Source organism: Urocampus carinirostris, chromosome 7, assembly GCF_059441175.1.
Source record: "Urocampus carinirostris isolate Australia breed hairy pipefish chromosome 7, RoL_Ucar_1.0, whole genome shotgun sequence".
NCBI classification, from domain to species: Eukaryota; Metazoa; Chordata; class Actinopteri; order Syngnathiformes; family Syngnathidae; genus Urocampus; species Urocampus carinirostris.
In genome coordinates this window covers 22,174,184-22,200,993 of record NC_142355.1, presented here as the reverse complement: position 1 = coordinate 22,200,993, position 26,810 = coordinate 22,174,184, and the positions used below count along the sequence as shown (strand labels likewise).

Here is a 26,810-nt window from a genome sequence, read left to right as displayed (position 1 = left end):
TGAGAACCAGTGCTTTTAAACGTAAGTGGTAATCTCGTGGCCTGCGGGCCGAATGTGGCCCACCACATCTTTTTATAAAATGTCTGATCATCTAAATAAACGTGTCAAAAGACCGCATGTTCGGCAAGTACAACTTAGTGGCGCCCATTCCTCTCCAGACCTGTTTTTGGTGTAAGGTTTTTCTCCCCAACATGCAACAGATAGCACTGGTTTCCATGGTTACCAGTAGCAGGAGAAGCTTCCTGACCTCACTTTGCATACATCAAATATACAAAAATAACGGGTACTGAACAAGCTGCGGTCAGTCATGGACAATTAGTTACATCCATTACACAGCATCATCTCCAGACAGAAGAGCAGCTTCAGCCACAGACTGCTGTCACAGTCTTGTTCCACGGACAGACTGAGGAGAGAATTTCTTCCTCATGCCATGAGGCTCTTTAACTCCACCCGGGGGAGTAAAATCCCATATTAAACCCCAACCCCACATTTGCATATTACCCTATTTTTATTACAGTTTGTATTTTTCGTAACACTATTTAAATGCTCTTTATTAACACATTATGTATCTATCTATCTATCTATCTATCTATCTATCTATCTATCTATCTATCTATCTATCTATCTATCTATCTATCTATCTATCTATCTATCTATCTATCTATCTATCTATCTATCTATCTATCTATCTATCTATCTATCTATCTATCTATCTATCTATCTATCTATCTATCTATCTATCTATCTATCTATCTATCTATCTATCTATCTATCTATCTATCTATCTATCTATCTATCTATCATAAACTAACACCACACAAACATTCTCCATAAATACAGAACATTTGAGTGAATTAAACATGTAAAACCACAACAAACTTTCACCCAATAAACTTTTTCCTGGACGATTGTCTTCCTTCCAAAAAAACTTCAGCAGTTACTTAACATTAAGTTTGCGTTTGAGTCAGGTTATCGTTAGCTTAGGGTTAGTAATGTTAGCCGCGCACCTTTGAGAAGAATAAAACATATTAAATTAACACAAACTAACCCCACACCAAACATTCTCCAACCTTACCTTAGTCAGGTCAGCATAGGCATAGGGTTAGCTTAGCGTTAGCCGTGCACCTTTGAGAAGAGTAAACATATTAAACTAACACAAACTAACCCCAAACAAAACATTCTGCAACCTTATGTTAGAGTCAGGCCATCGTTAGCTAAGGGTTAGCTAAGCATTAGCTGTGCACCTTTGCGAAGAGAAAACATTAAACTAACACAAACAAACCCCACACCAAACATTCCCCACCATTACGTTAGAGTCAGGTCATTGTTAGCTTAGGGTTAGCTTAGCGTTAGCCGTGCACCTTAGCGAATAGTTATAATATCAAACTAACACAAACTAACCCCAAACAAAACATTCTCCAACCTTACTTTAGAGACAAGTTGTTGTCAGGTTAGGGTTAGCTTAGCATTAGCTGTGCACCTTTGAGAAGAGTAAACATATTCAACTAACACAAACTAACCCCACACAAAACATTCTCTAACCTTACGTTAGAGTCATTGCTACTTAGGGTAAGCTTAGCGCTAGCCATGCACCTTTGAGAAGAGTAAACATATTAAACTAATACAAATAAGCCCCACACCAAACATTCTTTAACCTTAAAAAAAAATATATTGACAGAAAATCTCAACGTTAGCGGAACATTAGCATAACAATCAAGTAGCCACGAACCATTGCGCACATAAATTAAAACAGAACCAACACAAACTAACATGGCAAAAACACTCTCCATACTGTCCAGAGTTGCGTCCTCAGTGGTAAGTAATAAGTAATTTTTTTTGTTATTTTACATGAAAAAGAAATTACTTGTATGTTACATACCATTACATTACATTTAGTTACATTTATAAGAGCAGCCATGACGCCAATGTGCTCCAAAATGACACGGAAGACAATCTTATTTTACTCTTTTATTTTATATCATAATTAGAACCTTTGTAGCATTTTCATTTAGAAATGGTCATTTGGCAAACAAATGCAAAAAAATAGATATTTCTTGAGGAAGACAGAGAAGTTGCATCAACAATGTAAAGGAGTGTAGCATTTGCCCCACCAGATTTTTCATTCCTCTGTTCATATTTTATTACCCAACAGAGACAAAAAAAACAAAATGAAATGCACCAGGAAGTCGGTAATACGAGAAATAGTCTATTGGACATGATTTTAATGTAGGCTTTAAATCAGGGGTCTCCAACCAGGATGCCTCCCTAAGGACTGGTGAGGTGCCCGCAGACCTGTTCCGAAAATATAGAAGCTCACCAGTGCTGGGTCATTGTGATTTTCTAGTAAAATGTTTTTTTTTGGCCGGTTGACTGAGTCCCTACTTATATTACTTAAAGTTAACCTGGTAATAACATAGTAATAAACTAGTAATAACATACTATAGATATTTTAGAACTGTGTATCGAAACTGGATGCCCTTAGTGAATACTAGTAGCTATTAGCTTGAAAAAGGTTGGAGACCCCTGTCCTACCGGGACAAAAAAAAACCCCAAAAGCAATAAGAAGTAGGAAATAGGAGACATAGTCTATTAGACATGATTCTCAAGTAGGCTTTAAATCAGGGGTCTCCAACCAGGAAGCACCCCCCTAAAGACAGTGGAGGTGCCCGCAGACCTGAAAATATTGTAGCTCACCAGTGTTGGGTCATAGTGATTTTCTAGTAAAAATATTTATTAGTGGTTGACTAAGTCTGTTTCACCCTACTTTTACTACTTATACGTAACCTGGTAATAACATAGTAATAAACAAGTAATAACATACGTCGTTATTTTTAGAACTGTATCAAAACTGGGTGCCCTTTGTGATAACTAGAAGCTATCAGCTTGAAAAAGGTTGGAGACCCCTGTCCTACAGAGACAAAAAAAATAAATGCAACAGGAAGTGGGAAATAGGAGACATAGTCTATAATGTAAGCTATAAATAGTCAGGCTGTTGAATAAATACCCTCTCTTAAAATACTGCTTAGCACGTCTATACATTTGGTTTGCATTATTTGAAGTGGCAACAAACTGATTAGGCAAAAGAGTGTTATTGAAGTAATTGCACATCATGATGAAAACGTGCAGCCTGCAGCAGCTTCCTACTAACAACCCCCAAGCCCCTCACAAGCTACCCACCAGGGGAGAACACGCACAGAACAAAGCAGAACGGGAGGACAAGATCTCTACCGGAGGCGCTGATTCCTAACTGCGAGTCTACACAAAGAGTGGAAAATAACCAAGACCGCATCATGTATTTGTTGAGCCGGACTTGGTGAAGTTCAGTTGCTGTCGGCCGCCTCGGCTTCTTTTTTGCTGCTGCTTTTCAGGCTGCCATTAACGAAGCTTTCGGTGGCGGATCGCTTGAAATGCTTCCTGGTGCCCACCAGTGACGGATTGTTGACGAGCGTGTAGAGGAGCTGCCAGTGGCCTCGGGCTCGCTTGGCACTCGATACCTTTAGCGTTTTTTTCTCTTGCTGGACCAGCTGGATACCTGGACACAGATTTAGAAATGGGATATTCAAATTGTATCTTAAAAGGTGGGGTGCATCGTTTGAGGTCAAGTCATCTCAAGACATGTTTGTGACGCCCTTAATCGCGAGGAGTCTCAAAGGGCTGCACAGACCACAGACTATTGCAAACTACTGACTATTATGACACCATCCCCTGATCTAAAACCTACAAGAGAGCAAGGAAAAACTCAAAAACCTCAACGTGAGGAAAATGAAACCTTGAGAAGGGACCGCGCATTAGGTAACCCCCCTTCCAAAACATGTACAATAGTTCTTGTTTCCTTTTTAGCTTTTAAATTAAAAAAAAACAATCAATTCTCCCCGGAACCCTACCGAGGATAAGCGGTGCAGATAATGGATGGATGGATGGACAATCAATTTTATTTTTGTTTCGAGGCAATCACATGAAAATTCGCATTGAATTTTGTCATTTGAGATTTATAATATTTTTCCACAATTCTAAAGTTTTAAAGCTGTAAACTCAGAGTTCAAGCAGCATTTAACTCAGACAGCAAAAACTAAATTAAATGTTATCAAATCTAATGTCACTCACAATTAGCCCCGCCCGTGTGGTGCCAGCTGCGGCTAGTTGACAGATTGGCTTCCCTTCTTTTTAAGCTCATTGCTCTCACTCACCCTTTGTCAGTCCGTCAAGGAACCTCTGCCCCGCAAGACGTGGGTTTTGACTCTGTCTCGTTCCCTGCCTGTGTTTCCTGTCTGGTATTGTTCCCGTCTATTCTGTCCTGTTTAATATCGATCTCCAGTTTTGTTTCCGTCTAGTTTGCCCTGTTTAATTTCGATATCCTGTTTTGATATCAATCCTGTCCGTCCCGTCCTGTCCGGTATCCCTCCATCTGTCTGATATCTGCTCGAGCAATTGGTATTGATCTCGGCGGCCTCTGGCTTCCTGTCATTCCACTCTGGACTGCCTTACGTCTTCCACCCAATGATCGCCGAATCACTGGCGTTTGGGTTAACGTGCATGATTGCCCCATTTCCGGTAAAATAAAAGCTTGTGTGAGAAATGTCACGCATTTGGGTTCTCCTCCTGTTCCGGTTCATGACATCTAATGCTTTAGTATTGGAGGTAAATCCCTTTAACTCATGAGTTAGTTCAGGATTACAGTTTATACCTTCGAAAACACAAACACAAATAAAATACAGATTGTGAATTAAAGAGTATTTTTTTCTTGCACATCCCAGAAATGTAGCCTCAAAATTCAATAACTGCTCTAAAAAGGACCATAACAAATTTGAATTTTAGCAGCATAAGTGTAGCGGCTGTAAGCAGAGAAAGCATAACAATGAAGCTCATCTGAATTCATGCACGGCCAGTTGCACCAAAATGGTTTCCCTGCCTGATTTCATTGAAACAAAAATGCAATTTTTCTTATTTCCCCCAAGTTAAGTCACAATCGAAAACAAGATTTTTTTTTCTTATTCATTCGTCAATACATTTGATTTTCTACCCCCGTTCAGTAACATCCTTAGAGCTCTCTACAGGTGTATCTAATATTGAGGTCAACTGAAAATGCATGTCTTCTTTACCATAGTATATCAAATCCGAAGGAGGGAGGACCATAAAGATATCACAGGCACAGTAATAATAGAAAGCAATCATATTGTAATCCCCTAGACGCGATGGGAACACGAAAACACGCTCAAAGACACACACACGCTCACCTCCCATAATTACCACACGGAAAGAAACAGTCCCTCGACTGTATGAATAGTAACCATGCAATTAGAGCAGTTTATCGGCTGTCATCATCTCCGAAAGGATTAATCCGTGTAGCACATCACATTAGTCAAGTCACATTTATTTGGACAGCCGTTAATCACAAAATGTCTCAAAGGACTGCACAAGATTACAATGACACTATCCCCTGATCTAAAACCAACATGCGGGCAAGGAAAAACTCAAAACTCAAAGTAGTAATCCCCCTTCCATGAGGACCAGGGTGTGATAGATTTAACATTGGGTTAGTGTTATCATGCATAACGGTTAAGCAAGCATCGAAAGGGGCAGTGTGTATTGATTAACCACTAGATGTCGCCAGATAGTGTAGTGCAACTGAAAATGAGTTCCACGAAGCACAAGGAGGAAAACAAACTACAGAAACTAAAAGTGACCAAATCACACCATTATTCTTCTCATTTTTTTGCCCAGGTTTTTCTATTTTTGAGTACCCGTAGCAGCAATGCGCGAAAATTTTGTCGCCCCGTCTAAGTGAGGCTCATGTTATGTAACATTGAAATTTATACACTACAAGTATTTTAAAAATACACACTTATTAGATCGTTTGCGCGTTATCTGAATCCATGAAATATTTCCCCCTAGGAGGCGCTAAATCCCTTTAAAAATCACTTTATTGAGTGACTTCTTCATTCATCAATGATTTATTCTCTCTCAGTAATAATATTTGTTTAAATAGAACACAGTAACTTCTGATTATATTTAGCTATATTGTGAATGGTTATAGCAGGGGTCTCCAACGTGATGCCTGCGGGCACCAGGGTGCCCCATGAGGACAGTTGAGGTGCCTGTAGACTTGTTTTAAAAATAGCTCCTGGGTTATTGTGATTTTCTAGTAATATATATATTTTTTTATTAGTTGACTGAGTCTATTTAATCTAAGAGTCTATTTAATTTTAAATAATTAACCTGGTTTATAATATAGTAACTACATAGTAATTACATGATAAGTTGATATTTTTTAAATTTAAGTAAATAAATTCAAATTCATGGGCTTGATGGGAAAAATATTGATGATTATTTTGAAATTAATTAAAATTCATAGAATGAGAATCTATTCCTGTATTAAACTAATTTATGTATCTTTGTATTAATTATTCTTATAGGAAACAAAATTCCGACTCATAGGTTTTAAAAAGTGAATGAACAAAAATATGTGTCTTCCTACCTGTTTAGCTATTTAGCAAGCTAGGTAGCTTTTCGCATTTTTTGCATGCTATCTAGCTAACAATTCATATTTTTTTCAAGTTATCAAGATAAACTTTGGCCACCTGTCTAGCTAGCTTTTAGCTTTCTATCTATTTGGTTGGAATTTTACTCTTTTAGCTAGCTATCTAACTCCCTTTTAGTTTTTATCTGTTTACTTTTCTAAGTAACTGTCAAGCTACCTTTTTAGCTATTTAGCAAGCCATCTAGCTGAGTTGCTTTTTCAGAAATTCATATCAATCCGGGTGCCCTTGGCGCTAAACAGTAACAAAAAATCAATTGAAGCCTGGAAAAACGTTGGAGATCCCTGGTCTATAGTATGTCAGAATAGATTTTGGCACAGTTTATTGAGACTATTTGCCACAGCATTGTGAATTATTCCACACGTAACTCAATTTGCTCGTCACATATTGAGTTAGCTCCGCTTTCATATCTGTGACGCGTGTGAGACAGTGTCAGGATGGGATTAGGTTTCAGAGGCCTGCTCCTGGATGCGAAAGCATTTATGGAATAATCCAGTCAAATTAAAACAAAGAGATCTTGTGTTTGGCTGCTGAGAAATTACAGTGGTATCTTTTAGAAATGACAGTCGTTAGATGTTTTGGGTGTAATACGTTTATCAAAAAGAAAAATAATGCTTTTCTGAAAATATTGTCGTTCTCAGGCGGATGTTAGTTTTCTCACCCTCCTCAGCATCCCGTGACCTCTGGGTGACATTGTTCTCCTGGCCTGCAGACTGTAGCAAAATTCCGCAGAAAGCCTTCATCACGGGGTGGGACTGGCTCACCTCAATTTTCAGATAATGAGCGTAACAGCGGTAGGCTGCAGACGTAGAGAAGTGAGTGGGGGGAAAATAAAATCACTCAACATGCATGAAAGCCCACCCCCTCCGTGTGTTTTTTAAGGCAATCACACATAATAACCGTACAATCGTAAGTTTTTTTTCTGTTTTTTTTAGCAGTCGCTTTTGCTGAAAACGAATGTCTCAAATCTGCAGCAATTTCCGAGAACCGAGTGCAATTACAGTCTCTTGTGCTGCGCTGCATACAGACAAGCAGCGGTTGGCTTGGAAAGGAAAGAAAGACAATTGCACCATTTATTGTCTCTTAGCAAAAGTAGCCCTGAGATAATAGCAAATCTGCACTTTTGTCTTTCTAAGGTGACCTTTGGGCGAATTATGACACAGTCTCGACTAAAAACAGATTGAGCAAGGGTGGAAGCAGGTTGATGTACATCCCTCTCAGTTCCTGCTTTATAAAGCTGTCTACACGAACCCGAGAGTTAGTTTAACCTGGATCAAATGCTTCCACGTTTCTGTTCAGAAGGCTGATGTCCATGCGTCCCATGTGAACTATGTTGAACAGGGCTGTGATGATCATGCGCCAGACTGCTAGCAGCACCCCGATGAGAACATTGACTGGAAACAGCAGGTAGGTCAGCAGGAAGAGGTTGCCCCTGCAAGAGAGGAGGCGTATTCGTTATGCAAGGGAAGTGTTGATTTATAATGAGAGACTAACCTATAAAAAGACACATCTAAGAAACGGTAAATATCCATGGGTATTTTTAACATAGTTCACCATCATTAATTTTAATGAATTGTAACTGTTCTTCAACTTGGAGGTCATATAGAGTGGCTTGCGAAACTATTTGGCCCCCTGAAACTTTGTGACCTTTTGCCACATTTCAGACTTCAAACATAAAGATACAAAACTGTAATTTCTTGTGAAGAATCAACAATAAGCGGGACAAAATTAATGAAGTGAAATTCACTTTATTGGATATTTTAAACCTTCTTAACAAATAAAAAACGAAACAGTGGGTGTGCAAAATTATTCCCCTTTGCTTTCAGTGCAGCAAACTCTGTCCAGAAGTCTAATGAGGATATCTGAAGGATTCAATGTTGATCTAAATGACTAACGATGATAAATGGAATCCACCTGTTTCGCAATAGTTTCGCAAGCCACTGAATAAAGAGTCATTGGAATCTGAAATTTCTTCTTTATCGCAATTCTTTGTCGGAGTAAGAATTATAATGGAGGATGAAACACTTGTATATTATAAGGCAATGTAAAAAAAAGTGACGAAAGGATGGACCGTTAAGCGTAATTTAGTAAAAAAACAGAACTTTGGTATCACACCGTTCGTTTATTGTACTCACCTAGCATTTATTGTACGAATGCACTTTTTTCTGAAATGTCCCAGCACATTTGAATATATTTGCAACCAGCAATAAACGACATAAGACTCTAATGCTAGTGTAACTATTCGCTAATGCTATAAGATGCATGTCCGGTCAAGTCAAGTCATTTTTATCTGAACAGCCCTTCATCACAAACATTTTCAAAGGGCCGCACAGACCCCTATCACGACATCCCCTGATCTGAAATCTACATGAAGGCAAGGAAAATCTCAAAATGTTGAAGTTGCAACAAAGTCAGTGGTGCTTGAGCTCCCACCATTTACATCCCTTGTGTTGCTAATACTTGTAGCTGTTTTAGCATTAGCATCATGCGCTTCCTCCCTTTTTTGGTGATTAGTAACAGAGGTGGATAGGAAAGAAGTACATTTATTCTGCTAAATTACTTGAGTATTTTTACTCCGGGGAGTATTTTTAAATCCCAACACTTTTACTTTTACTCGAAAAAATTTGTGAAGGAAAAAACGGTACTTTTACTCCGCTACTTTGGTTAACATTGGAGTCGTTACTTGGTTATTTAACTTGAATTTATGTTGATCTTCTTTTAAACTAAATACATTTTTTGATGATTGGATGGACTTTTATAATTTGATGATTTGATTGGTTGTTTTGGAAAAACTCAATAAATACGACGTTGTTACGGTTACCCAGTACTTGAGTAATTTTTCCACTAGGTACTTTTTTACTTTTACTCAAGTAAGTTCTGGGGAGACTACTTCTACTTCTAATTAAGTAATATTATTCTAAAGTAACAGTAGTTTTACTTGAGTAACATTTTTGGCTTCTCTACCCACTTCTGTCTCGTAACATTTGTAAACAAAAAAGAAGATGGTCTTTTCCACGAGGATCTTCATCTATTTTGGTGATTCACAATGTATTTTGTGTATACGTGAAATATAAACCACAAAATATTCATAATTTGAGATCAGAACTTCTGTTCTTACAGAGAAGCAATACCTGTTATCAAGGTCTCGTGTTCCAGCCATCCTTTTGATGAAACAAAATCTGGAAGTGATATGCTGAATCAGCACAGCTAAGACAATCATCAGCCAGAAAGGCCTGAAAGAACAAAATCACAATGACCCAACTCCTGTAATGTTCATAAAGAAGATTTATCACAATATGGCAAAGTCAAACAGCCTTATGCAGATCATCTGGCTTCATCTACCTCCTGGACCACTTTTTAAAATTTTTACCTACTGTGAAATTCGGACTATAAGGAGCGACTTTTTTTCCAACCTTTCAAATCTGTGGCTTATGCAAAGATGTGGCCAATTTATGCATTTTCTTTCTAACGTGCGCCATGTGTCGAGGAAGATGCAAGTTTAATCTAATTTTGCGCTTTGTGCATAAATAAAACTAGCATGAACAGACCCGCATCATGGAAAAGATGTCAATTGAACTACCATATTGGGAATAATTTTACGAGTCTGGTTATTTGAAAACAGAAATATTGTGTCGAAACAAACGTATTACAAGAAACAACATCCAACGAAGGAGACATTTTTAAGGTGGATTCCTGTCATGATTACCGATGTGAATCACCTGTGCCCGCTCATTTGGCTCCAACCGCCGCGGGTTCTGATTGGCTCCCTGTCAGTATTTGAACCGAGTCCTGTCAATCCCCTGTGGTCAGTCCGTCTGCGAACCTCTGTTTTTCAAGGCAAGCCTTTTTTTCGACCCCTTACTCCCGCCTGTCCCGTTTTTGCTCCCGTTTGTCTCCGGCTACCACCCGTTTTTGATCCCAACCACGTCTGCTCTCCCATCCCGACTTAAGTCTCGTTTCCGACCCCGACCACGTCTTGCTCTCCCAGTCCTACCGACCAGTTTTCTGCTCCTGACACCGCCATTGCTCGCTACGGAAGATCCACTTCCGTGTTCGAATCACAATCTTAGTACGGGAGCGACTTGCTTCCCCCGCCCAGCGAACACCGGATCTTGGGCACAGCCCTTCCTCTCTCTTTCAATAAAACTTGTGGTAAAAGTGGGTCCTGTTCCCGTTCTGGTCCTGAAAGACTCAGAGTTAGCAGCAGGCATTATTGTGTATTTTGGAGTAAATAATTTACATATTCGGATTCTGTGGATTGTCCTTTATGTAACAAAGGCTTTTTCCGCAGACATTTGAATAAGTTGAAGACAGCCCAGAGGATGATGAGTGTATTTTGAAATGTTCATCATATCTTGAATCACAAGAGTTTAAGCTTTTCCAAAGATATGTGGCATGACGGATTTTAGTGACTGGTGGCATCGTACACATATTTGTTTATCAAAGTCAGACGGCCCGTTAAGGGCTTATAGTACTGTATGTTATTAAAACTTTTTCTGTATACTAAATATCTCATCTTTCAATGTGGGCACATGCGGCTTATAGTTAAGTGCGGCTTATGTACAGTATGTACAATATGTTTATACCTTTTAAAATGGACTGGGTGCGGCTTGTAGTCAGGTCCTCCTTATAATCCAAATTTTACTGTACTAACTATAATGTGTGTTCTTACCACATGCTCCACATCATCTGAAAGAGGAATAAATTCTGTCCGTGTAGGATGGGCATGATAATGAGGAAGACAGCGATGAGAAGACAGAAGAAGAACACCATTGTTTGCACTATCATGCCTGGAGAGGGGAGAGACAGCAGCATGAGTGCGCCACAAAACAATCACCCCTTCATCATACTAAATGAGTCAAACGCTAGGAAATGCAATTTAGTAAAAAAGAATGAGATAATAGACTCATGCACAGCCAATTCAGGGCTCCGAATTTGAATTTTTACTGCTGTAAATAGGGCTCAAAAATGGTCATACTTCATTGGCAAATTAGTATTTCATCCATCAATCATACCGATGCATACGTGAGCTGCCGTGAAGCTGGTGTATCCCATCCAGCAGACCAGAGCTGGCCGGGAAGCCCGAATACTTCTCTGGCAGTTATAAACATTATAGATATCTCCCCTGTAAAGCCCCTTTAGGTTGGATCTGCAGGAGGAAAAGGCAAAAGAGGGGAGCGATTGACTATAATAGCCGAACATCGCATTAACTTTAATAGCCATTTTCACATATTGACGCATATTCATGCAGAACAAATGTTCCGTCTGCCTGTGAGATTACGATGCCATTATGTTAGAATAATACCCATGTGTGCCGCTGCATTATAACGGTAGAATCCCGGTGTCGAGCTGCTGCAAAAAAGAGGCAAAAGAATGGCGGGAAAAGATTTGACAATGTGTGTCGTGTTATTACCGATGGAGAACCATGGACCTCATGAACATCGCCAAGTTGACGAGGGTTGAAAGGGTCATCGCCGAGATGTAGCACACTATCAGAAGAGGCATTGAATATCATAATGAGCACATTCAGTGGGACATGGACAGCTATCAATGTAAAATCATCTATTTTCTATTTATATGTGTTACGGTAGAAATCGCCTTCAGTTGATAACGGTTTTACAATGTGAGTTTTCTTGGGACATTTTTTTGTGAATTTATTTCCATTCCGTCGGTTTCACTTACCCTCGACACACCACATGTAATAGAGAACTATCCGGACCACTTCGTGTTTGTCCGGAGAGAGCACAATCCTGAAGCCAGCTAAAACATTAGCGATGTCTTCATCGACTCCCATGCGGGCGATTTGAAGGGATGGCACCACGGCCATAATGAGCAGCAGGCCTACCTGAAGAATAAAACATGTCTTCAACTCAATGTCACACACGAGCATATCACTTAAAGCATTGGGGTACACCAGTTACCTGATAAAGTGTTATAAATGACACAACTCCAGATATGGCCAACTTTAAAGGGAACCTAAACGCTGTTTGGAAATGTAAAGCGTGAGTATTGTTGTTAGGAGTTAACAGAAAAAAACAAGAGTACAAAAAAATTTCACCTTCTTCCGGTGTATAAATGTAAGATTTCACAGCATCCATTATTCGTTGCGGAAGTTTAGGTGTCTCTGTGCTTGAAATGCTGGAGTGAAAGTTGAACAATTACTCACATCATGCTACATATATTCGAATATGCTGTTTGGATGGATTGTTGATAGCAGGGGTCACCATTTTTTTTGGAAAGCAGGAGGTATTTCTTCTGCTACCAGTTTGATACTTATTTCTGAAACCACAACTTTTCATGTTATATCCGTTGCAGCCAGGAAGGGGGATTACCTCAAGTGCAGTCCGTTCTCAAGGTTTCTTCATTTTGCTCTTGCTGAGTTTTTTTAGTTTTTCCTTGCTCCCATGTAGGTTTTAGATCAGATGGTGTAATAATAGTCTGTAGTTTGCAATAGTCTGTGGTCTGTGCAGCCCTTTGAGATTCCTTGTGATTAAGGGCTATACAAATAAACATGACTTGACTTGACTTGACTTAACTTGACTTGTTGTTACTATGTTGTTATTATGTTATTAATAGGTTATAACTATTTGAAGTTCAAGGCCAAGTCGACCACCCAAAAAAATCTGCATTGTCACAGAGATTTATAAATCCAACCCTTTTTAAGATAATTGTGCAAGATTTAATTATATACTTCAAGACACTGATGATTTCTAATGCCATTTAGAAATCCATCCATCCATCCATCATCTGCTCCGCTTGTCCTCAGTATGGTAGCGGGGGTGCCAGAGCCCATCCTATCTATCTTCGGCCAATGGGAAGGGGACGCCCTGAACTGGTTGCCAGACAGTTGCAGGGCATACAGAGGAGACAACTCACTCGCGCACAAACCTAATTTTGACCCAAGCATGGGGAGAACAAACAAACTCCATACAGAAAGGCTGGTAGCTGGATTTGATCCCAGGAACTCAGAACTGTGCTTTGGACATGCTGACCACTCATAGAAATCAAATGTCCTAAAAATTGACTATGACCCATTACTGGTGAGCTATTTTCAGACCCGGTCCGTGGGATGCTCAGGTGTTCTACCTAATGCTGGCAGGCACCATGTAGAACACCTGGTTTATATTTAAACTGAATTAACGGCATTAACTAGTGAAAAGGGACAGGAACATTTCTTCCTATTTTACAGCGATACCAACAACTTTTCCAGTCATTCATTATCAAAAGAGGTTATAGACGCATGCACTGATTGAAGTGACCCTGCTTAGGATCTGTCCTGTGTTCCCATTGTTTGTTTTGGTTGATATCTTTGCACATGTAATCAAGCTATTCCCACACTGTAGGGTTCCGCTTGTATATTTTCGAAGATTGGAGGGAGGTTGGATATCCTCCAGTTGCTGAATTGTGGGTTTTAAGGTGTGATGTCACATTCTCACTCATTTCTGCCTTCTGTAGCCTTAAACCTAACTGCAGCTTTTGAGTCAGGCTTGTGAATAGTGCCAATCCAACCGCCTTAAAAAGTAAAATCTTCCACTCAAAATCCTCTCAACTGAAGAAAAACATCCAAGCGAATAGGAGAATCGCCGTCCAAAAGTCAGTACTCTTTCTACTGATTGCATTTATCTTGGTGAAGAATCCACTTTTCAACCCTTGGATGCATAAGTGGGTTCAAATGTGGCCCCAGGGGTTTTTATTCTTCAGAATCTTTCAAAATAAAACAAGTTGTAATATTGTCATAATTCCGGTAATCCTCATAAAACATGTTTATGACATGATGCAATGAGTATTTGTATTCTTCCCCCCACCAATTTTTCACCCCACTCATGGAAAATTGTATGTACTTGTAGGTCATGCATCCTAGGGTTAACTATACGATATTGCAACACAGCACATGTACAGAAGGTATAAAAAGAAGACTCTCTGACCTGGCTTTCATGTGTTTCTTTTTCTCGAGTAATTTCCTCACATAGTCGCCGTAGTAACTGCTGTTTAGATCCTGATATGTGAGGAAGAAAAAAATAAAGATAATCATTTCAAAAGCAATCCTATTCAAACAGGACACTGTGTAATATGTGACAACTCGATGCTGCTGGACTGTTAAGTTCAATAGAAAACAAGTGCTACAAAGCACAAGCAAGAATACAAACTACAGAGACCGAGAGTGAACAAACTGCACCATTTTTATTCTGATTCCTTTTGGCCAACCATTTTTAGGGTTTTGGGTTCCCGTAAACGCAAGAACGTGGACAATCATGTAAGCTCTTTCTAGGTGAGCATGTTATGTAAAGTATTTAAAGATGTGCATGTTTATATGACAGTTAATTCAATATTTCTTGCTTATGATTAAAATTAATATTGTTTTTTTAAACACATTTTTTAAAAAATACCAATAGAAAGTGCTGAATAACATACAATGTAAATTTAAAGTTCAGGGAGGTTGTGCCATGCATTAGCTTTTCACAATAAAATCAGTGGCAGGTATTGTCAAGAACCGGAACAGGAGGGGCGCCATGGCAACCGTGAACAGGTATCTCTGAATTTAAGACTTTAGAGCAATGCTACTCATCACTATTTTATCAGAAAAACAGGTTCAACTAATGTTTTATTAAAAATGTATTGCACTGGCAGATGCTTTTTCTATTTTTGACTGTATTTTTTGTTATTTTTATTTGATGTCTTTTCTTTTTTTAGTTTTGAAACATTACAAATTAAATCATAATGGCTGCCACAAATATTTGACTCAATTCAAATTAGTTTGATGAGAACAAACTTTAGACTCTCAACAACTAAATTAGAGCCTACTAGTTAAGATATTTACATACTGGAGCTGTAGCTAACGGATACAATTCGATTTGTTGAAAAATATCAACTACTGTATCCAAACGACGTGCTCAAGTACAATCACGTATTTCTATTATTACCGCAGTGTAGTTCGAGGATTTCTTTGATGCCGGATTGCGAGCATGGACAAATCGCCTCACTCCAGCATAGCTAAACCCATGTCAAGATTAGCATAAAATAAACATGCCATTGTGTTTCCTCGGTGAAAAAACACAGCCTCCCTGCTCTAATCTGATCAAGAACATAACATAAACCAATTACATCAAATCTACTTAAAATGATTAAGCTGTTGGCACATTGCATCACTCGAGAAGGATCACGGCTGAAAGGGCTCAGCTCTCATATGTGGTATGTGTATTTTTGAGACCACAGTACAGTACACAGAATAACGTCAAAGGATGGGATGGGACAACTTTCTCACCTCGGTAACATTGTGCGTGTCGGTGCCTTTCAAGCCCTTGAAAAGGAGAAGAGGATACTGGAAACTGAGGAATGCCAAGCAAACTATCTGGGGAAGGCTGGAGAACAGCGAGTAGTATTTATATATCTAGAAAAAAGAAATACAATGCATTAGAAGGGGGCATTGCACTGGACAATATTATTCAATTTGGGGATAGGTTTAGTAAATTGGGCTAATGTTGAGTCATGTGACAAACCATCAGTTCATTGTGTGGTGAGATAAACCTATTGGTTTTACTGAATTTGTCGGACGAATATTGTTAAATGCATCCATCACAAATCCAGACATTTTTCCATTTATTTGACAACATTTCGGGAATGGCATAAAGCAGGGGTCTCAAACTCAATTAAGTTGGGGGCCGCTGAAGCTAGGTTAGGCCAAATGGGATTTTTCCACAAAAAACAGCGCTGATAAAAACATCCCATTCTTATGTTTGTCAACTAGATGTCGCTGTTATGTGTATTGCAACAAAAAATGGGTCCAAGGAAGACTACAAACTACGGGGACGGGGAAGTGAGCAAAAAGCATCCTTTTTCTTCTTCCAATTATTATCCAGACAAAAGAAGGGGATTTTTTGGGGGGGAAAAGGAATTTAAAAAAAAGAAAGATTAGAAAAGGTATGAAAGAAAAGAAAGACAAAATAAAAAAAAGCCATTTTCTTTTTTCTTTGTTTTTAATGATTTTCATATTCTTTTTCTTTTTTCTAGAGTTTTACTTTTTGTCCTTTTTTCTTTTTGTTGTCCTTTCTTCTTTTATTTTATGTTTTTTTCTCTTTGTTTTTTCTTTAACTATTTATCTTCTTTTAAAAACAAATGTTGCACGTTTTGGTCACTTTGAGTCTCCGTTTTTTGTCGTCTTCTGTTTTTTTTCGGTGGCACGACAGTATACAGCTACATCTAGTGAGAAAATAATATCAAGGCTGGGCCTAAAACTATCATCCTAGTGTAGGTTATTCCAAAGTTAAAACTATTGTTTTAAGGTAAACATTTTCTCTCAGCTAGCATATTATTCCTGTAACTTTATCAAAGAAACAAGTTGGACAACCATTACAAAACTTGCATGGCAATGGCACAGACTAAAGTGATTACGTTTTTCAAAACATCTTCAATAAGACCACCAGACAGGGGGACAAATTTCTTTGAATTGAAAGCATTCATTTCACTCAGTTAGAAACGATAAATATTATGGTGTTTTTTTTTTTTCAATTCTAGGGAAACAATTTTCAAAGACAGTAAAACCGTTTGTTGCAGTCCAAAAATGAGTACTGTGTGTCATTCACAAGGCTGAGCTGTTTCTGCAGTCTAAGTTGGTGAAATTTCAGGACTTTGACAGATATAAGTCAAGTCAAGTCATGTTTATTTGTGACGCCATTAATCACAAAGAGTCTCAAAGGGCTGCACAGGCAACAGAATATTGCAAACCACAGACTTTTTATTATTACCCCATCCCCTGATCTAAAACCTACATCACGGCAAGGAAAAACTCAAAAAACTCAACATTAGAAAAATGAAGAAACCTTGCGGAGGGAATGCACATGAGGTAATTCCCTTCCAGGATGACCAGGCTGCAACCGATGTTGCAAAAATAAATCATACACAGATATTGTGTTAGAATTAATGAAGATATTAATCCACTACTGACTAAAGTAATCAGGCAAAAAGCAAATTTAGAGTTTTATAGACCGTTATACAGCGGGGGGAAGAAATGGTCCGTTCCTGAAAAGCAGAACGTTTCTTCTCACCCACTTCCAGGTAGGTGGTCTCTTTTTATTTGGAAAGTCACGCATGCGCCTCAGAAACTTACAATGACGTTACACATGAGCTTTCCGTTACGTACAATAAAAGTAAAAACCCGAAACGTGTGTGTATTTTAATAAAACTATGTGTGTGTATTTTAATGATTACTCATATGTTTGAAATAGAAAAATAGAAAACAGAAATAGGAAAAAACAGGTTAAAACAAGTTAGTTTCATCAGGATTATTTGTAACATAGGTGACAGAGAAATACACAAATAACTAAATGTAATTTACTTTACATATTGTCATCATAAAATAAAGGTTATTCATATGCTATAGAATAGAAGTGTGTTTTAAGCCTAGATTCAAACAGTTCTAATGAGGTTGCAGATCGAATCTCAGGGTGACGACCATTTCACAGCAAATATAATACAATTACAATATTATTTCGAGCTTTTAACTAAATGTTACACAGAAAATATTTGAAACTCAAGAAAGGGCTAATCATTTGAGAGGCTATGAAGACTCTAAAATAGCTAGGACTCGAACTCTGGAATAGTCTGAGTTTACAACTGAAACAATGCAAAAATGTTCACAGGTTTATACTAGGCGACAAACAGTGGGTCTGGTCACAGTGTGCACTGCAAGGGTCTTAGTGTGCTCTGTAATGTATATCTGTTCTCTTGTCATGTTGGTTTCCTCTCTTTCCCATTCTTGGTACTTGTCCTTATAATGTTGATATATTATTGTGATGAAATTGGTCTGAAAATGTTCTTGTTACAAAACTATTAATTGTTGTCTATGAGTTGAGTTTGAACTGTACAGCTTGTTTCGAACCTGCTGTATATGTCAGTCCGACGGGCTGCAGGAAATTTGCTTTGGGTTTTGTGTGTATTAGATATAAGGTGGGATGTAATAAGTTTTCTTCGTCCCACACTCTTTCTGTTGATGATTTTACTTATATTTTCATGTGTGCACAAGGAATGTAACTGCCTGTGGAAAATAAATGAAATGAAACAATAGATTGAAAACGGTATAATATTTAGTATCCACCTTTCTACTTTAAATACACTGCACAGTCTATGAAAATGAAGACACTTTCAATGTGCTGTGAACAGTACATACCTGTGGTGTTTTGGGACAGTCGATTTTCTGCCAAACCAAGATACTAAAGTGCGTCCATGACAAGAGGCTTCCCAAGACGTAGCCAACTTTATTATGCAGGGTGCCACATGCCAGGAGAGGGTAGTAAAGCGCGGGGTAAAAGAAAACTCCTAGGATCATCCAGTTTTCTGAAGAACAAAGTGGGAAACATCTACACGTAAAAGACCCGGACATTAAAAAAAACAAAACGATTTGCATCCATTTTATGAAAGATATTCATTAGAACTTTTGATTTAACCTTGTTTTTCATGTGTATATTTACAAAAAGAGATTGCAGGGATGATCATAATAGTTGCACAGATTTATACTCTATCACAGACAACTAACATAGTTTGCACCCTATAAAAGTGAAGGATATAAAAGTGAAGTTTGAATGTGGCTAGTTTATTCTCTTCTTCCGAAAAGTCAATTGTTTATTGATTTGTGCAGGTTCTAGGTCAAATTATTTATGGATTTCTTAAAGAGGCCAAACATATCTTGTTTTTTTTATTGCAAAAATTGGCATTTAAACAAGGGTGGGTAGAGTTATTATACCAATACATTTTTAATTTCTAATTCTGGGAAGGGTTGTGTAAACTATTGTGATTTAGATTATATAATTTAGAGAAAATCTATTTGATTAAAGGAAAGACCTTCAATTATTCATTCATTTACCCAGGACTGATTGTTAGCTAACAACAAAAGAACAATCATTAATTCTAGGATTTAGGGTTTGGGCTACATTGGTATTAGTTAGAACATGTGGAAAATTGTGGAAAATATAATTATTTCCGGATGATCAAATACCGATAAATATTGCATTATTAGTTTAACATTAAAAAGGAAATTACTCCCGCCAAATGAAATACAGAACTGTATATAATTCTATGTCTGCTGTGTTGGTACTTTGAATAAGCAATCTGCTGGTCCACCTGCATCAAACATGATATTAAGTTAAGCATCAAAAACATTAAGATGTGCACAATAATTTTTTAAAATATAAATATGTATGTAAAATACATCAAATAATAAATACACAGCACTTCCTGACTAGCAGTTTTAGTTAAAACAGTTGAGTGATTGGAAATAGCCTTGTGTTCCACCCAATCCACTTATCAAACCTGTCACTTTTGAATTGTGCAAAGTACAGGCGCTCCCCTACTTACAACCATTCGACTTACGTTAAACGGTAGGTATATGTCGAAAAATATCTGGACATTGTTGTAAGTTAGATTTTGTATTGTGTGCACCTTTTTCCAAGTAGAGGACAGAACTGTAGTGCGTCTTTCCGCCACTACCAATGTGTGGCGCTGTGAGAGTTCACCAGGCATCCACAAGGAAGTAAAAAAAAAACGCTTCCTCGTCCTAGTTCGTATGCAAACATTTCATACTGTCTATGTTTATACTATCCTCAGCGTGCTAAGAACTTTGACATTTTTATCGTGCATCCATTCCATATCGTTTGTGTAAAGTGTAAAGAAGAGACGAGCCGAGCCGTTTCTCTTGAAAAGAAAGAGGGATATGGAAGCTTGATGCGGTTGAGAAAATAGTCGGAACGCTTTTTTTTGGACACTTTTTACCACAGAAGAGGACCTCTTGAAGCGCATCTTCCAAAAGTAAGTTCAACTCAACTTTATATATCCTTATAGAGCAAATTATTTGATGAAATGTTTTTTTTTAGTACGAAACAATACAGGTTACTTATACAAGCCTTAAACATATTTGTATAAACCTTAAACATACAAAAGATAGCACTGAAGAAACTTATGAATAAATTCAAATTTCGTTGGTAAGTAGGGCAGCGTCTGGGATTGACAATGTTAAGCGAAATCTTACATAATTTTATTTCAGAGATAAAACAGCTTATTTTCCATTTGGTCAAAAACAACACAAAAGCCAAGGAAGGAAAACAATACAATTATGTAACACAGGGACCATGTGTAAGACAGCACGGGTGCAAAGTTCAGCCTTAATCTCACAGGACATAACAATGCCTTGCTATCTAATGCCGGTTTATAGTTTGTGTTGAAACAAACAAGGAGGACTGATGTTGGAGGAGGAAGTACGAAAATGACCTCACGTTTGTTCTGGGCCTCTGTCGTGAAGGGCAAAGGGTTTGGCGATATGAGCATTCCGCAGAATTTGCATAAGAGCACTCCATACACTGCCACCGCCAGGCCTTTGTGCTGGGTATGGTCCAGAAAGTTGACTGGGCTACAGAAACCAAGAGGCGGGTATTTAGAGTCCAAATATTAGAAGCATGGAATCACAAACAGCTATTCCTGTAATGGAAGAAGATACTTAAAATTTACAACCGCTTACCTGAGTAAACCTGGAAGTCCTTTCTGCTGACCACCAGTTTTTGTGCGCCTTGCTAAAACAGCAAGGATCAGCATGACAACAAGCTAGAGGAGAATATACAGAAGTTTATTTACAAGTTTAGCTGGACCATGGCAAAGGTAAAAGAAAAATGAGCCAGTGTCTGGCATCGTGATGGTTCAGGTGTATTAAAAAATAGGGATTTAATAGCTCTAGCGCAACACAAAAGGCAGTTCCTTTTTAGTACCACCCATTGATGTATGAATGAAACATCATTAGTCAAGATCTCTGCCTAGTGAGAGGTCAGTGACCCTTCATGACCTGAAACACGTTTTGGAAACACAAATTCTAAAGAAAGAATGTCTCGCTCTAAATTGGACCTGTGGGGACAAACTTTGAACTGCCAATTTGTCAAAAGGAGTGAAATCAGGTTCACATGTCCAGAAAAAGATATTTTTTTAGTTATGCTGTGATATCGGATAAAATCCTATCCCTCAACCTCATCAATAGCTCCCCTTATTAAGGATTGCAATTCCCCTTATTATGTGATAATAAACCTCACAAACATCGTAGCATCTACTTACACACAGCAAGACAGGCTGTGTTGAATAAAAACGAAGATAATGTGTGTAAACGGGTTTATTTTATTTACACAATTATTTCAACAACTTGCAGTAAATTTAGTGTTGCCCGTTATACATAGAAGTGCAGGATTTCGCGGACTTCATCTTCATTAGCAATTTACGATAAGATTTTTATTCCCCCCGTGCAAAAAATGTTATAATGTGCTGGGTGCACACTATGAAATGATAAAAAAACGCATAAAAGGCCGTCTTGTTACTATAATTGGACTTTAACGTAAAATTGTCAATAGTTACTGGAGGTAAGACTTTATTTCAGCCTCATGGACTGACGGACAGGCTCTGTTAATGCTGTTGATTGGTAGTGTTTGGTGGTAGCTTGGCCAATATTTTGACACGTGCTGGCAGTTGTGTGCACAGAAATTTTAGGAAAAAGAAAAAGGCGCTTTTGATATAAGCATGAAAATTTAATACATGAAACTTCAATTTTAATGCGCACATAATAACGTTTTGGTACGACTTACACAGTTTTAGAAACGGTCAAACATCATGAATACAAATAACTAAATTGTTTGCTTACAACAACAATAATTCAGAAAGGACAGCACAGTTTTGATCATTTTAATTTTTTGCACAATCCTGGTAAACTTCAACTCACCACCGGTCCCCCCCATTGTTTCCCCTAATTTTCTAAAAGACCTGGACAGTCATTATTGACCTCAGTAAACTGTTTAACAAATATAAACAGAATTGTTTTTTTTAAAACTGTGCAGAGGAGCAGGAGCTCTAGCACCACCGGGTGTCTCTATGTGCACGCCACTGCTTAAAAGTTCATTGACCTTCTCGTACTAAATCTTTTTTCAAAATTCACAAAAAACAAAATGAATGTGACTATAAAAAGACACTCACTGATACTGCGCTGATGCATATGTGGTATAGCCTGTCATCTGCAGTGGGGTCACATGGAGGAATTATTCTAAAATAAGAACAAACACAGGCACACACACAAACACACAAAGAACAATCAGCGTGTGTTTTAGCACAAAATCTTGAGTAAGTGAGAAGGCCTACACCTCGCTAAACCTTTTCACACGTCACCATCAGGACCTTTTGTGGCAGCTGAAATCCTGTTGCACAGATTTGCATTTAACCGGATTGTTACGAGCGTGGTGCAGGGACCAACTGATCCCTGCGTTCACATTACTGTTCTCCACAAGAGCAAAAATACGTGGTCACGAGGAAGTCATTACCGCTTCGTTATTCCTAGCAAGTCTCGCCGAGTACGCGACATGAACGGATGGTGAATTTCAGGATGGATAGTGTGTACAACAGCCACTCACCTGTGCAAACATAGAGTCAAATCGGGACTTCGGCCCTGACTGAAAGAGCCGACGCTGGCATCACATCAAACCACTTGTAAATGTAGCGCAATGTCAAAATTCACAACTACAGTCACATTCTGAAGAGCGGATGTCTCTCTGTTTACACACTGCGAAACTGCTAAAAGCGCTAAAAAGCCACATTAAAGCTAAAAGGGTCGCAAATCAACTAAGTTTATTATTTGCCATGACAGTTTGAATTCAGGATTATTTGACAAATATTCTTTGTTTCCACCCAGCCCCGTTCTACTCTAAAACAGAAACAAGGATGCCAAATCTACAGCCCAAGGGCCTTTTTTTAATGGCCCCGAATTTGCTTCAAACTCTTTTTATTTAATTTTTACTATCACCTTTTTTCATTTAACAAATTGTGAGCCTCGTGCCAAAATGGCAATAATGTACCGATTTTTTTTTCTTTTTCTTCTTTGTTTTATGCATGGGAGGTAGGACCGTCTCAGTTATTCATGTTTCTAATAGCTCGTTATTAATGGAATTATATGTTTTTTTCTAAATTCCATCACTTAAATCCTGGCATTCAATAACGGCCTCAAAGATGGTGTCCGTGACTTCAAAACATTCTACTTGCTGACGCCATCTTTCGGCTGAATTCATCATTGCAGCCTCTGTTAAGCTCCTTTTGTTCCGCGTGCATTTATGTTAAATTCTTAGATGCGCTCGATCAAACTCTTCCTTTTTCATCTTTTTGGTAGTTTTGGTTGGCATTTGAAACAGTTCTTTTGTTACTTTCACCATTTTCATTCTAAAATTTAAAAAAACTGCAAGTACGCGCATGAAATCACCAAACCCCCAAAGCCCACCCCCCCCCCCCCCCCATCCCGCCTCTTTTCCTCTTGAGTAATGCCCTCAGTGAGGACCAAGGGTAAAAGTAAGATAAAAGCAGAGAGGGGGCAGTAGAAAAATATATATGAAGGCTCTTTGTGCTCAGTTGGATATTAACACATATTTAATAGAGAACATATTGTAAACTTTTTAAACTACGGTGGGGTACCTTTAACTACTTACATCTGCAGTATGCGATAATGACCATACTGATGTACTGTAACGCCATTACCTCATATGATATATTCAGAAAGCCGGTATTTTTTCGTAAATGTTTCCTACAAGCTCATCGGATGTTGGTAATCAATTATCACATAAGAAATCTGTAACAGTAAGGCCACCAAAGCATGGAAAAATATTTTAATCATCTGAGTAATCATTCGCTAATTAGCAACGGTTTCAAAAACTCATTGTGTGGTATCAAAACTGATTCTTTGGTGATTTAAAAAAAACAAGTCGAATTAAGTGAAACCACTGTATTTAAAAATTTAACAGTTTTTAGCCATTTCTTCCAAAGCAATTATTGTCTGTATTGCCTTTTTTGCATTAAGTTATCGAAAACTTTTTGTAAGATTCCGAAATGTTTTATAAATTATTTGCTCTACATTCAAAAGAAAAAAAAGAATGAAAAAAACAAAAGCACTGATTTTAGTGTGCTATATAAATTACATTAATAAAATTTGACCTTGTAGTTTACCCTTCCATCTTCTGTAAATGTCCCTGAGAGGAAAATGTTTCAAAAAAAACAATGTTATAGTGATATTTCCTTGTTTAAATGTGTGAAAGTTTAAGAATGAAAATCTAAAACTCAAAGTACGGGTGCTTGTTACACGCTAGATTTTACGTTTTTTGATCGAGCGGTTGAAAAATATCGATAACTACAATCGCAAGACGTTGGATGCAATGGAAATTGAAACTGGGTCACATCGGTGAGATCACTAAATCCTAACCACTAGACCACCGGTGCCAAAGAACACATATGAAAAGAAAATCAATTTTATCTCATTAACACACCGTTTTCAGTGATACCACGAACAAATGTTATAGAATAGAGAAAACAGAAAGTTGTCCTGAAATATAACTTTTTGGTATATCTGATGATGAATCAGACGTTAACATAATGTCAAGTCAAGTCATGTTTATTGGTGTAGGCCGAAATTAAAAGGAGTCTCAAAGGGCTGCACAGATTAAAGATTATAGACTATTATTACACCATCACCTGATCTAAGACCTACAAGAGGGATAAGAAATACTCAAAAACCTCAACATGAGGAAAATGAAGAAACCTTGAGAAGGGACCGCACATGAGGTAAATCACCTTCCAGGATGACCATGCTGCAATGGATGTTACATTAACAATCAATAAAATTAAAAATAAAATATAGATAAGTAAATTATAATGTAAAATAAAAATAAAATTTAAAGTCAAGTCATGTATATTTGTGACGCCCTTCATCACAAAGCGCCTCAGAGGGCTGCACAGACCACAAAATGTATAAAAGATGACCAAGTTGCAATGGATGTAGCATTTAAAGAACATTAAATAATTAATTGATAGGTTTATGTGGGTATTGTGTTCATAGTCTACAAAGTCAATACATGATTTTATTTGCTGCCCATATTCAAAGCGTTTGTTACAAACAAAGCTTAATTTGAGCTGAGAACAAAAATGAAACAAAATTTGACACCCATTTCAGTCAAAAATTAGGGGTGTGCTTTACACATTTCTTGCACAAATTTTTGCGCATTTTTTACTTGAAATCGGTGTATTCATATATTTTTGGAGAGAAAAACTGCTGCTATCTGTTCTGGCTGCTTTTGCTTATTTGTATTGTGCCTTATCAATTGCATGTTTACACGCGGAGAAGCGGAAGTATTTTCATCCGTGCCGTATGTTGTGCATATAGTGTCATCTCATTCTCATCTCATTAGCCGTACCGCTTATCCTCATTAGGGTCGCGGGGGGGCTGGAGCCCATCCCAGCCATCTCCGGGCAGTGGGCAGGGGACACCCTGAACTGGTTGCCAGCCAATCGCAGGGCACACGGGGACAGACAACTCACTCGCGCATTCACACCTAGGGACAATTTGGACCGGCCAATTCACCTGAAATGCATGTTTTTGGAATGTGGGAGGAAACCGGAGTGCCCGGAGGAAACCCACGCAAGCACGGGGAGAACATACAAACTCCGCACAGGAAGTCTGGAGCTGGATTTGAACCCACACAGGAGGTTCCCATGACATGAACTGTGCCGCACAAGCGCTAACCACTGCGCCGCCGTGCTTGCATATAGTGTATTAGACAATAAAGTTTAAGTTGAGTTGATATATAAATAAATTCGATATGTCGGTAGCCAAGTAAAATTTTACACACATTTTAAAACTTAAGCCACAATAAAGCAATGCCACTAACTAATGTGAAGTTATTTTACTCACTCGATATGAATCTTCTTGGACACAGGCTCAAAGTCTGGGTACTCGTAGTCCATCAGCGCATCCTGATCCATCGTGCCGTCTCTTTTTCAACTTCCAAACTTTGCACCCGGGGGAACTTCTCACCACAACTTCAATGAGGCACACAGCTGTGATAGTGAGACAGAAACCCGTGCCAAGTTCCTCGTTTTTGCCAGGGAGGCGTCCACGTTGCCTAGCGTCGGGTCAGCTCAGGTGTCCTGGTATTTTGGCTCTCTTGTTTGGGCACAGATGGTTACCGTCACTGTTGCGGGCCGTGCCGTGCCCGGTCCACCCGCAAAGGCCCAGTTTCACTGGAAGGTTACCACTGTGCTGGAAGTCTGAGGAAAGAGTGAGGGGTAAGGGGGGTAAAAGTCTGTATGTGTGTGTGTGAGAGTGTGAAAGGAGCGAATAAGAGGAAAAATGGGCAGCCAATCTGGAAGGCCACCTGCTGCTTACCAGGATTACATCTACTTGTGAGGTTGTGTTGTTGGACCTGTTGCTGCAGTCAGATGTGCTCTCTT

General features: G+C 38.5%; 1 protein-coding gene across 1 annotated transcript; it reads right to left on the bottom strand.

Annotated features, from left to right (window-relative positions):
* Window positions 1–1,955: 1,955 nt before the first annotated feature.
* On the bottom strand, window positions 1,956–26,810 carry stra6 (signaling receptor and transporter of retinol STRA6). Its single transcript, XM_088340169.1, has 18 exons — window positions 26,746–26,810; window positions 26,272–26,627; window positions 22,527–22,593; window positions 21,040–21,122; window positions 20,798–20,931; window positions 18,700–18,866; window positions 15,799–15,924; window positions 14,462–14,532; window positions 12,595–12,674; window positions 12,458–12,519; window positions 12,219–12,381; window positions 11,950–12,025; window positions 11,552–11,685; window positions 11,209–11,326; window positions 9,668–9,769; window positions 7,805–7,968; window positions 7,198–7,335; window positions 1,956–3,532 (listed from the first exon to the last, which is right to left on the bottom strand). Exons 2-18 carry the CDS (start codon window positions 26,340–26,342, stop codon window positions 3,321–3,323), a joined length of 1,968 nt encoding a protein of 655 aa, XP_088196295.1. The 5' UTR covers window positions 26,343–26,627; window positions 26,746–26,810; the 3' UTR covers window positions 1,956–3,320.